The 13545-nt window shown below is 33.7% G+C and overlaps 1 protein-coding gene across 1 annotated transcript in view; it reads right to left on the bottom strand.

The window, feature by feature from the left end:
* Positions 1-7589: 7589 nt before the first annotated feature.
* The window catches only part of Ccdc59 (coiled-coil domain containing 59), a 96689-nt gene continuing 90733 nt past the window's right edge, over positions 7590-13545 (bottom strand). The window contains exon 5 of the mRNA XM_090357382.1: positions 7590-7671. Coding sequence (XP_090213508.1) covers positions 7628-7671 — 44 coding nt within the window. The 3' untranslated portion in view covers positions 7590-7627. The remainder of the gene's footprint in view (positions 7672-13545) is intronic.

The raw sequence follows: 13545 nt of genomic DNA on the forward strand, positions 1-13545 counted from the left end.
CTTAAATGGGAAAAAAGTGAGATCCCAGGCAGGTCATTTGTTATTAGTAAAACTGAAGATGAATGATCCTTTTGATAAGACTCATTTCCTTATGCTAAAACTGAAGACAACAAGGGAAACCTGAAACTGATTTTTCTTTGTAATTGGGTACTTAATGTGATTTTTTTCTTGGTCTTTCCATTTCCTTACAAATGGTGTGATGTTATTCTTTCTGAGTGAAACAGAATTCCATTGGGTATATATATATATATATATATATATATATATATATATATATATATATATACAGCATTTTCTTGATCCATTCATCCACTCAGGGGTCTCTGAAATCCTGTCTTATCTTTGGTAAGCAATGCTGCAATGAACATCCTTGTGTTGGTAGCTTTAGTACAGCCTTATTTGTGGCATTTGGGTAGATGCCCAGGGTTAGAATTGCTGGGTAATATTGGAGCCTTCCCTACTGCTTTCCAGAGTGGCTGAACAGTTTACATGCCCATCAATAGTGAAGTAGGGTTCCCTTTTGGTCACATCCCTGCCAGAATCTCTTATTATTAGTTTTCTTCGTAATAGCCATTCTAGCATGTGAAGTAGAATCTCAGTGTAGTTTTGATTAGAATTTATTTTATGGCCAGAGATGTTGAATTGTTTCTTTGTGTCCAGGGATGTCAGTGCTTTCTGCATGTGGGCTTAGCAGACTTAGTATGAATACCTGAAATAAATTAAAATACTGCTTCTGTTTTATAAATATGTTCTATAGATTCAATATACAATATATTTCTAGAACATGGCATTTAAAAACAAGCACTCAAAAACTGATTTCAACCTTCTTACTAATAATTTGACAAAAAGGAAATATCAAAGTCAATAAAGACAAAGAAGACATAATTTTCAGTGGATTTTCTCTCCATTTCAGAACCTGTTAAATTCCAGGAAGGAAATTGATTACTTTGCTTCAAATTAAAAAACCAAAAACTACCCTTACTAATAACAGAAATATATTTTTCTACCTGATTTATACATTTTGATACATGTATCAAAAGATCATACGGTATCTATAAGTATATAAAATTTTATGCTTTATTATGTATTGGCTAAAAATAAATAACTTTTTCAAAAGCAGGGTTTTTTTCTCTAAGATCAATGAGTTCAAATATTTCTAAATCTTGAGCATTTTGATTGCACTCCAAATCTAACAACATCTGTCATTTAGTTCATGGGTTAAGGAAGAACAAATATTTCTGGAAGAATTTGAAAATATATAATTGTAGATATATGTAATTTTAGATAGCTTTCATTTAACATCAGTGTATTTCAATGGTGTGACACACTAACTTTTTTACTACCTTTGTTCAAATTAGGAAATTGTTCTTCATCCTTCAGGAAAGAAACATGAATCCGGCATCAACTTCTCCTTCAGATGCAGTAAGAACTAGAACAAATTCATATTTCCTCACAATTGCTCATATTTAATATTAACATCAAATAGTTTAATTGACCAAAAACTCCAAGTATCAACACAGTATTAGTGCTGCATTTACTATTGTTGTTTCTATAAAATAATAATAACTGATTTCACTCTAAAAAAAAGTATAGTGGGAAATTATAACATGACCACTTGGTGGAATATGAACAAGAAATTTTGTGCTAGTACATCAAGGGAAAAACTTCTTTCAATGTTTTGATAGGAGGAAATTAAATGTATAAATATTAAATTTGATTTGTTAATGGGAATTACAATGGATTAGAGTGTTGGTCCCAGTTGGCTACTGAAAAGTTCTAAATACTCATTGTAATCACCACCTTCTAGATTTAAGTTTCCTAAAGTAAAAATGGGGAAGGCTTGACTAGCTTATTTCTTACATCCTTTATTATGTTTGAGTATTTTTATTTTAATCAAGAGAATGTGTATGATAGTGTCTATTTGCAAATTATATATTTTTACCTTGGAGAATTTGCATTATAACAATTGAAAATCAGCCAAGCATGAATAACAGCCAGTGAACTAACTAAAGAATATATGTGGGTGTTTCATTACCTACTGTAGAAAAAGCTTACTTATATTGTAAGCAAAGAACAAGTGACACTTGCATGATCAGGAAGTCAAAAAGTTGGCATTATTTTTGGAAATCCTTTCTGGAAAAAAATGTTTTTGTGACTGCCTCATTATTTCAGGTAGAAACTTATATTTTCAAATTACTTAAAGTGTAAATGCAATGGAGGTAATGGCATTTATTTCAATTATATAAAATAAATTGAATTTTAACAAGATTTTTTGAAACAAAATGTTCACTTTAATGATTAAGTCCCTGTGAAAATTTAAAAATAAAAAAACATTCAGAGAATGAATTTAGTAGAAAATAGCTTTAATGATTTGTCAACATGTAAGTGACATAAAAAAGCCAGAAGTGGTGCTGAGGCTCAAGTGGTAGAGCTCTAGACTTGAGTAAGTCCCAGGACAATGCTCAGGCCCTGAGCTCAAGCCCAAGACTGGCAAAAAAATAAAATTTCAAAATTTGTAAAACAGTGGAAAAGGAACTCTATCACTTCAACTTTATATTGGTCACCTTTTTGGCAGGAGGAATGAACCAATAGGTACATATATTACCTGAGATTTCCATCAATGAAAAGCTGTACTTGAACAATCTCCTGCTGTATTAGATTTAAATAAATACAGCTTCTCAAATTCCATCAATATCAACGCCAAGAAAATGATCATTCTTACAAGGTAAAAAAAAGATGGTAATTTTGAAACAGTTCCTCTATCAGCCCTTTCTTTATTCATTTATGTGAAAACTTAGTAGAACTAACAAAAAATGCTACTTCTTTATCCACTTCTCCCTGAATACTCAGCCAAGTCAACTCTCCTAGACTCCCAGGTACATGTGATCAAATGAATGAATTCTACTGATTTGAATGTGGGCAATAATGATGTCTTCTACTCCCAGACATAGAAGATTGAAACTTTCCACTTATGAACCCCTTTGCCCTGCTCACCCTAAGAACCACTAAGAGATAAATCTACAGACAGAAATCAGGTTTCAAGGTAAATACCCCCTGAATGATTATGTGGATGACTATAGAAATAGCAATGCTAAGTATAACTTAACCCAACTCAATAATATGTTTCTCCTATATGTCTTGCCTTCTACATAATCATCTGTAGAGGCAGAGAAATTCAGATATAGAGGAATCTTTTTAAAGTCCCAAGAGAAGTGTAAAAGTTTTGTCCCCAAACACTTCCAATGCTTTTCCATCATGCTTAAGGACTTTCTTAAAATGGGAGACGTAGGTTGTACTAGGTCAACATATTTTGGACTGTCACACTTTAGTTTGTGTTGCAGTAACACATGATGTATTTTGTCTTATAAGAAACCAGGCTAGGGGCCGGGAGTTTGGCCTAGTGGTTAAAGTACTTGCCTAGCATGCATGAAGACCCGGGTTGATTCCTCGGTACCACATACATAGAAAAAAGCCAGAAGTGGTGCTGAGGCTTAAGTGGTAGAGCTCTAGCCTTGAGAAAGTCCAAGGACAGTGCTCAGGCCCTGAGCTCAAGCCTAGGACTGAAAAAGAAACCATGCAATTAAAAAAAAAACGAAATCTGTATTCTAATAACTATAAATAACCTAAATCACAAAATTACTTATCAAGTGGGACCCAACACACATGAAATCCAAGGCAATTGCTAAATTTATACCGGAATTCAATGTTGAACTGAAATTCATTTATTTATATCTTTATTGTAAATGTGAAGAAAAGAGAGGGGTGTGTTACAGTTACGTAAGTAAGGTAACGACTACATTTCTTTTTAAACAGTTACCTCCCACCCTGCATCAATTTCTCTCAGTTAAACCTCCCTAGTTTCCTCCTGTTCACGTTGTATAGCTCATTTCCAACACAGCATCTAGGGAATATCGTTGTTGCATTAGTTCAACCTTTGTCCTGCCGTTTCTGTGATTCCCTTTCTCTTACACAGATCAAATCAACTTATATCCAAGACAAAAGATACAGAAAATTAAAGCAGAAAAACATAGAAGCAACTGCATACAGTATATAATGAGAACCTCTTTTTTTCAATACTTGGAGTTCATTTTGATATGCTTCATTATTTATGGGCCTATGCCAGGGCAGTTCGGCTATTGTGATCTAGTTATTACAAATGAGGAAAATCATGCAACCTACTTGCATCATGCAAGCCTGGCTTGCTTCACTTAATATAATTTTTTCCAGCTCTTTCCATAGGAACTGAAATTTAAAGAGGAAGCTATAGTCAACCAAGCTTTAGATTAAACTAAACATCACTGTTAAATGCTCCATTATCCTCTTTAAAATTCTGCTTTGAAAAGACTCACTGAACTTTCATTCAATATTCAACAAAAATGTTTTAAAATCTGTGTTCCTACCTGTTTCAGGCATCCACATGGAAATTAAGCTCTTAGGTCCTATTTTTCTACCGGAACCTCCAGGATATAAAAACAAAAGCCATATAATGACTGATTGTTGTCCTTAATGTACTATGTTATCTCTCATCTCTTTTGCTGTCCCTTGGTTATCTCATATTGTTATAGTATTTCACCTTGTTATCTGTTATATTCTATATATGCTTATTTGGTTATTTGAAATCAGATAGAGAAGGAGGGAAAACAAGATGAGGGGAGAGGGTGGAGGGAGGGAAATGTGGACCAAGACATGAGAAAGGGTATCAATGTTTGTGAAGTAATGCACCTTCTATCTGGTGAATGTAATGTAACCTTTCTATTAATTACAATAAAAATATATGAAAAGACATAACTGGACATTGTGTTGTAACTCCAGTGGAGCGTGCTAGCTTAAAAGTAGCTCAGGGATAATGCTTAGGCCCTAAATTCAAGCCCCATGATTGAGTAAATAAATATCCAGACAGTAAATCTAAGAAGAGAATTATAGTTCCACTATCAATAGTGATTTTCAATATGTTGACCTGCCATCCACAAATTGTCCATACCTATAGAAAATGATGGTACAATTCATTCCTACTTCCACCAGTGGACGGAAAGAACTTAGTGAAGATAAACTTCTATTTTAGCACATGATGATGTGATAATTGGGCAAAATATTTTGTTAGCTAATACAGTTAGCAATGCTGTCACCAATAAAAATATATCTTTATCTATGGCAATGAAAGATCTGCCTAGCAAAACATTCTACTCTATATATGAAGCTAATTAATAGCAATATCAAACATGCATATCACTTTAAACAAATAACTTTTCTCATTCCAAGAAAACTGTGTCCAAAAACTCAATACATTCTGCACCTATATACAACTCTGTTGTATGGTCAGTTATCCCCACAACATCCGAAGGTAGCTGTACCATGCACTATAGATTGATAGATAGATAGATAGATAGATAGATAGATAGATAGATAGATAGATAGATAGATAGATTTATGTGGGGGTGGTTCATGAGGCTTGAAATCTGGCCTGGGTCCTGTGCTGAATTCTTTAGCTCAAAGCTACTGCCTTACCCCTGAGCTCTTCAACCAAGGCTACTACCATACCCTTGAGCCACAACCCCACTTGCAGTTTTCTAGTGATTAATTGGAGATAAGAGTCTCTCAGCTTTGCATTGCTTGGGCTGGCTTTGAACCTTTATCCTAAGATCTCAGCCTCCTGAGTAGCTAGGATTACAGGTGTGAGCTACTATATTTTTAATTTTAATTTACCTACTTTTCTCATCCACATGACTTTGGTCAACAGATGATGATTGAGTTAAAACAAATTGACAAAATACAAGTTCCCATGTGGAAGAGACAAAGTGGCAATTACTATAGTCAATGTTTCACAGTGATTAAAAATTTCTGTTTTTTGGAAAACTACAGATTCTTTACCTGCATATGAAGAAATTCTTTGATTCATTGATCTAGAGTCCCTGAACTCTAACCCCAGAAAGTAATTTCTTGAACACTGTTTCCCATGGCCTCTGTCCTTGTATTTAGGAAGATATTGCTTGTTTTGTATCTTCCATGGAGAGCTCTAATTGAACCTAGAAGATGCTGCTCATCAAACTCTTGAAAGGAAAATATAAATGTTTCAATAAATTAGTAAGAAGAAATTTAGAAATCACGATGCTGTTGGCTCATACCTGTAATCCTAACTAGTCAGGAGGCTGAGATCTGAGAATCACAGTTTGAAGCCAGTCTGGGCAGAAAAGTTCATGAGATTCTTCTTGTCTCCAAAAAACTACTCAGAAAAAAACAAAAAGTGACCCTGTGGCTCAAATGGTAGATCACAGGCTTTGCACCCAGAGGCTCAGTAACAGCACCCAGGCCCTGAGTTTAAGCCACAGGCCAAAAAAAAAAAAGGAGAAGTTGAGAGAGAGACAGAGACAGAGAGAAAGACAGAGAGAAACACAGACACAGAGAGAGACACACAGAGAGAGACAGAGAGAAGAGAAATATATATATATATATATATATATATATAGAGAGAGAGAGAGAGAGAGAGAGAAGGAAAATGGAAATGAAGAGAGAAGAAAGAAGGGAAGGTAGGAGCTGGGGAGGGAAGGAAGGAAGGACATGGAAATTCAACACTTATTTTGAAAAAGTTATTTAGAAGTGTGCACAGAGATAGTAAGGATAAATACTAATGTTATACAAGCAGATTACAAAAATATAGAAAGGCTAAATTAAAATTAAGGAAGTTTTTATTTCATTTTCAGAAGTCCAATTAAAGAAATCACTTAAGCAGTAAAAAAAAGGAAAGCAAAAACAAAAGTATAGGTATAGAAAAGGAACTGCATAATTAAGGATAAAGGAGAAATAGCATTATCATTGATCACACAAAACTGTAACAAGTTCACATGGGTCATTTCATTATGAAAATTATGAACATATTAATATAGGGGGCATTCTCTCTTAGGAAGCTGCATCTACTATACAATGATGGGACCATCTCCAGTCAGTTCCTTTCAAGATAATTGCTTAAATGCATATATGAAGAAGTAAAAAATCTGTCAGCTGGGTCACAGAAACATCAAAAAGTTAAAAAAAAACTTATTATAAGCTACAAGGTTCTGGAGTTATTTGTATTTGTTGGAAGTGGTGGAACTAAACTTGGAACTAAAGAACAGATGTAAAACTTAGAAGTCATATTAATACTGAGATTAGAGCACAGCCTAAACTCAAAAACAAGAAGTCTGTGGCAAAGGAAAGATTAATAAGGAAAAAAATGACAGATATTAAAATAATAGGAATATGTATTCTGAAATAGCAAAGCAATTGGTAACAATAATTACATAAAATAACCCCGAAATATGAAATGACCCTTATGAAATCAAGGAGAGGCACTGGTTATGGATGCAGAATTTAATATTCCATTTTTTACTGAATTTGATCATGAGTTTTTGAAGAATAGATAGTACAAGTTTTGACCTCAAATTACCCTGATACCAATTTTATAGTTAGGAAGTAACTAAGGTTTTCCTGTCTACTTATTTCCTAAAAGATGCCTTTATTCTCTTCCCACCAAAGTCATGGAGGATGGGTAGATGATTCCAGGACAAATTCTGTTCTAGGACTATCTTATATCTCTGGATTTGAAACTTACCTTATATGTTATGTGACATTTTGTCTTGTGTGATACATCCATTTATGAAAGTATGTAGGGAAGAATAACTTCCATTGTATTGTAGTCTAAGAAAAATAAACTATAAATACAAATTCATTAGGACTTTGGATATATACCCAAACTAAAACTCGCACTGGTAAGTTCTTCTACATTAAAAAATGTTGTATTCCATGGTATTGGAGATATAAACATAACTACATAGACATAAAAATGTATGATTCTACAGACATAATGTTTTATTACATAGATTAATATGTATATATGGCATAAAAACCCTCAGCTTAATTTTAATTATGTTCTAAAATCTAAGTGCCAGTGATTGTATGTAGATTCCCCTACTTGAATTCTTGTCTGTTAAACATAACATTGGAGTATGATATAAAAATCAATGTTAATAAATTCTTTAATAAGAAATCTTTAAAAGTTGTATTCATGAATAGTTAGAGAGCATTTCTCAAGGCATCTGAAAAATCATATATCTGGAATATGTACATTTTTCAGATTCAGTTATAGCTCCATGAACACAAAACTTGGACTCTGGTTCAATGCTGTGCTGCTTATCTTACAAACTAGAAACTAAATAAATGATTAAATGAATGGCTACATTGTCTAATCAGTAGATTTATTTCATAGGTAGAATACCTCTACACAGAAATTAAATGGAAAAATGGGGAGATTTTTCAGTCATTTAGGATTAAATAACCAGAGGTAAAAGTTAATTTTTTCAATATCCCCAAAGTGCATTATGCTAGCTAGAAAAGGCAGATGACTCCAGAGGCAGTTCTTTTGAAAATAAGATTGTTAGAAGTGCCCTGGGGATCTTGAAAATATGAAGCTAGTCAATAGTCACTCTCTTCAGTCTCTCAGCATATTTCCTATCTTACTTCTTTATTCAGTGTTAGAACTGTCAGTGCTCTTGAAAGTCAAAACGAATTTACTGAATTGTTTTGTAGATGAAATTTGGTTCTGAAAACATGCAGGCTTTGTGTCTACATGTAGCAGGCTTTGCCTCCCTCCTTTCCTTCCTTCCTTCTTTTATTCCTTCCTCCCTTCCTCCCCTTCCTTCCTGCTTTTCTTTCCCTCTTTCCCCTCCCTTCCTTCCTTTCGTCATTCTTCCCTCCTCCCTTCCTTTCTACCTCCCTCTCTCCCTCTCATGGTCTTCTTTTCCTTCTTATTTGTTTCATCAGAAAGAAAACTGATAAACTGTATCCCTGAAAATAGTAATAATGTCACATAAAAAATCTAGTGAGATAGTGGAGATTGATACTGTTATAATTACACAGGATGATATTAAACCAGTAGTCTAAACAATAGCACTTAATCACAGAAATATTTTGTCTATATGCATAATGAATAGCTGAAATAATCATACGTATTATGTGACTCGCCAGTCTATTCTTTCTGATAACAGCACATCTTCTATGAGACATTCTTTTAGGATTTATGTACATATTACCATTAAAATGGGAAACAGATTGAAATTTGTGGACTCCCTGAGATCTGTCATTGTATCAGAAACAACAATTAAAATCCAAGTCTCTTCTTATTCTCATAAATCACTGAGTTTAGCCAGGTTTTTATCATTTGGCTATTCTTAGAGCTTAGTATTTTTCCCAGTCTTTTCCTCTTTAAATATCCTAGAGTACACCCATACAACCAACAAAGTCAAAATTTAATTCTTTTGAGAACTACAGTCACCATTTTGTTCATTTATTTTGAAATCACCATCTAACATCCCAATCCTTTCCCAGTTTTTGAGATGTACAGGGGTATTCTAATCTTGTAGAGTAAGACAGGTTTAAGGTTATATAAAATAACACTGAAATATAAAATTGCTTTTGTTGGATTACCTACTTAGTAGTTATAATAAGCAAGGCATATATTGATTTTCTTTCTAAAATGATGTATGATGGCATATTTTCCAGAATTTGTAACATGCAATTTATACTCACTTATTTTATAAATCCAACTCTAAAACAAAATTAAGAATAATGTCAAACTTGTTACAAGATAACAGGCATCTATCTCTCACCATCATGACATCTTTGCCTCTACATAACCCTTGGTCTTATTCACCAACCATTCACTAATACAAATTTATCCCTCATTCTATGCTTGCAGGTTGAAGAGAATGGAGAACCTGCTTCCAAAATCTGGTTTATTGTCTTTCTACAGTATAAACTTTCTGAAAATAGACACCTCGTATTTGTTGTCAGTTGTATCTAATAGGTTTAATAGATACTCAGCAAATTTTATGTGAAAAACCAATGAGATTGGTGAAAGCAATCAATTTATCAATCCATCCATCTGGTTAAATGACCTACTCAAGTTATATATGTAAAACAGAAATACATAGATTTGGATGCTAAAAAATTTAGACAACTGAAAACAATTGTTAAGCATGTGCAATATTGTCTAACATGTCTGGATATATGAAAATATATATACAATTGAAAGATGAAGATTTCAAGTACAAAATATGAAATGGTGACTTTACATATCTCTGAAGGAAGATGAATTCTTTATTTTATGTACCTGATTTTTCTACAGAAATTATGATTTCTATGATAAATAAACTTGTGCAAAATTTTTAAAAGAATACATGTTACAGGTGACTGGCATACTGATCACCAAATGTAAAGTCCAGGCCTCATTACCTTAACTGCATGAAATAAGCCAATATATAATCGAGTCAAAGAATTAAGCTTTTTAAATAAATCCATTCATTTCATGTTCTCACATACAATGACCCTACTCATAGATCTCCCTAACAACTCGTAAAGAATCCTGCTCATCTCCTTTTTTCACTTTAATGTCTCTTTTTTCCCTTTTAACTATATATGCAGTTTTACACTGTACATACATACATACATCTATATCTATATCTATATCTATATCTATATATCTTACTATTTATTTTCTGGTCTTCCACATCATTCCCAAATACTTTGTCAAATACAGAGCTTCCTCTCTGGAGATCTAAATGTATTGGTTAGTGTGGTTATGAAAATTCCCTTACATAATACCTCTCTCTCTCTAACACTTAGGCTGATAGAGCAGATTCAGTTCACCACATATTAATAGACAGATTGTTTATTTAGTGAACTAAAACAAAGTGAAAGAATCTCTCCTCACTGCATATTACCAACAAGTAACCCTTTCTTTTTAGCTTTCACGTATTTTTATTGTTTTCTCTATTTTCCTTTCTTGTGATAATTCAAATCTGGTTAGACTAGCTGCTGTCCAATCCTGCTAAGAAATAAAGTATTCCATCTCATATTTTGTCTTCAGATAATTAAACAGTCCAGAAAGTATACCCAATGATACATATTATTGCTTAATCTACGAAGCAAATTGTTTCAACAATAAAAATATACATACATATAACAAAGGCAGGATGGGCAGCACTATTGTAAACTATGTTCAATTAAGAAAGAAATGCCATGTAAAACCTCAACAAATACATTTTTGCAATTTACTGATGCACATTTTCTAGTAGATACATAGAGCAGCCTATAAAATATGTGATCATTCTGCAATATCTGAATGCTTAGAATGTAAGCAGCTTCTTTGTTATCAAGTAGAGCAGCTGTGTTATCAATTCCCCAACTGCCTTTTGGAAATAAAGCCAATTTTGAGACCAGGCACACCAGGTGAAAGTCTAGCAGAAGCAGCATGAGTTTCAATACTCACTGCTTTGAGACACACACACACTGTCTCTCCCAAACCAAAGGAAATAGCAATTCTCAGTGTGCAGAGAGGTACTAAAGCAAACAAATAGAAATGATCATTGAGTACGTCTCTCCTCCCCACCCCACTGCAGGAAACTTACATTCTGGTAGCCCATAAAATAAAGAAAAATATTAAGATCAACTATTTTTCATTTTGGGTTTAATTAACTGCTTCCTCTATTATCAGTAACGTAGATGGCATATAGTAAGCAGTCAGTTTATATGCTGTCATGTTAATGAGACTTGCTTTGGCAAGTTAAATGTTTTTTGAAAGGAAGGGGCATGACTCCAACATAAAAGAATATAGATAATATTTGTAGTGAAGTAACCCTAAGATAGACTAGAAGTCCAAAAATGCTAAGCAGGAAAAATAAAAATTTAAAATTAAATGATTTTATAATGATTTTAAGTTCATTTTCAGGAACTAAAGATGCCAGTTTTTTCTGTGTAGATATTGATTTTTAAGATAGAGGAAAGCATACAATCACCTTTCTTAATGTAGTATCTCCATGTAGAAAATTTGGATTATATATTTTAATACTTTGAGTAATATTTGGAATAGTGAGAGGATTAACTTATATACAAAAAATTGAATACATTTTATGATTGTCTTTTTGAAATTCTGTCAAGATCCAGCCCTTCCATCTTTGATCAGCAGTTGTTCTTCAAAAGGCTGTGTTTTTTAAATCTTTTGTCTCTCCATTGATAAATAGCTCTGAAGGACAATCTCAAATGCAACTGAATTGTACCAGAGCTAATTTCTCCCTGAATGCTCCGTTAATGTTTAGGACAACATCATACAAATTTTAGCAAGTACAAGTCAAACATGCCAGAAATGAGGTCCATTAGATTCAAGTTAAAGGTGTTGTTCAGACTGTTTCTTGCAGAGAGCTAATTTTTGTCCTAGTGTCTCACATAGCTAAAGCTGAAATAAACTTCACGTGCAATCTCCAGAAGTTTTCCCAGTGGAATAATGCATATCACATTACAGCATCTGCCAAGAAGAAAGCTACCCAGCCAGCTTTGTGTTCTGTATGTGAGTGTGTGCGTGTGTGTGTGTGTGTGAGGTTTTTATTTTTTGTGAGGATGATTTCATCCAATTGCAGGAAATGTGTACAACATCAATGACATGTGTTTAAACATGCTACTATGAAAGATTGTGGCTTATTTATTGGGTTAAATAACCATTAACACATTGCACATTTTACATTTCAAAAGAATTTTCACATTTAAAATAATCCTGTCAGAGAAGGAATGATTATTCCTGATTCCTCTCTGGAAAAGTTGACATTTGATAGGAGAAAGGTGCCTTGCTCAAGAGCAAAAGATGGGATTCAGGATGGGAACCAGGATGTAATTTATTACTTGGTTCTCTTTGTTTAATTTTTCTGCCAGTCATGGGGCTTGAAAACAGGGCCTGGGCTTTGTCCCTGGACACTTTATGCTCAAGGCTAGTGCTCTGCTACTTGAGCAGCTCCACTTCCAGCTTTTTCTATGTGGTACGAAAGAATAGAACCCAGGGCTTTGTTCATGCAAGGCGAGCACTCTACCTCTAGGCTATGCTCCCAACCCTGGTTCTCTTTCTAATAAATCTTTCTGTTGCTCATATATTAGCAAACCAAAAAAATCAATAATTATGGAGATACACAATTGGGCAGTAATGTCATTCTACAACTAGGTCATATGTATTACAAAGGACCTTATATCTATTGATTGTTTTAAATTCTGCATAAACATAGCACAGTTGAGTTTTTGTTTTGTAAATGATGGTGGTTTGGAACTGCTACAAATTGACAATGCTCCTGGAAATCATTGGCAGGGGTTTGAGGCAAACAAATCCACAATCAACAAATTCAATCATTGCAATATCTCAAGAATTTACAGAATGAATGACATCAAGGTTGTGGGTTTAAAATGCTTTAAACAGAAATATACGTGGTTCTAAATTAGATAAAGACTTACCAGCCTTTAAAATACACAATACAAGCAACAACAATCAGGAGAAGCAACTTCTCCTTTCTCTTTGAAAGAGCATAGGCTCTGAAGTAAAAAGACGTGAATTTTAAAATTTTCAAATGCTATTTGATAGGAAAGCAAAAGCTTGATTATTAGGCCTTGAGGGCAATCCAGGCAGAAAGAGAGTGTGTGATGTGGATGGGAGATCAGAGGCATATGTGGGATTTACAGAAACAAGGAGTTCAATTTATA

The sequence above is a fragment of the Megascapheus bottae genome, chromosome 2, assembly GCF_031878675.1.
Source record: "Megascapheus bottae isolate mThoBot1 chromosome 2, mThoBot2.hap1, whole genome shotgun sequence".
Classification (NCBI taxonomy): domain Eukaryota; kingdom Metazoa; phylum Chordata; class Mammalia; order Rodentia; family Geomyidae; genus Megascapheus; species Megascapheus bottae.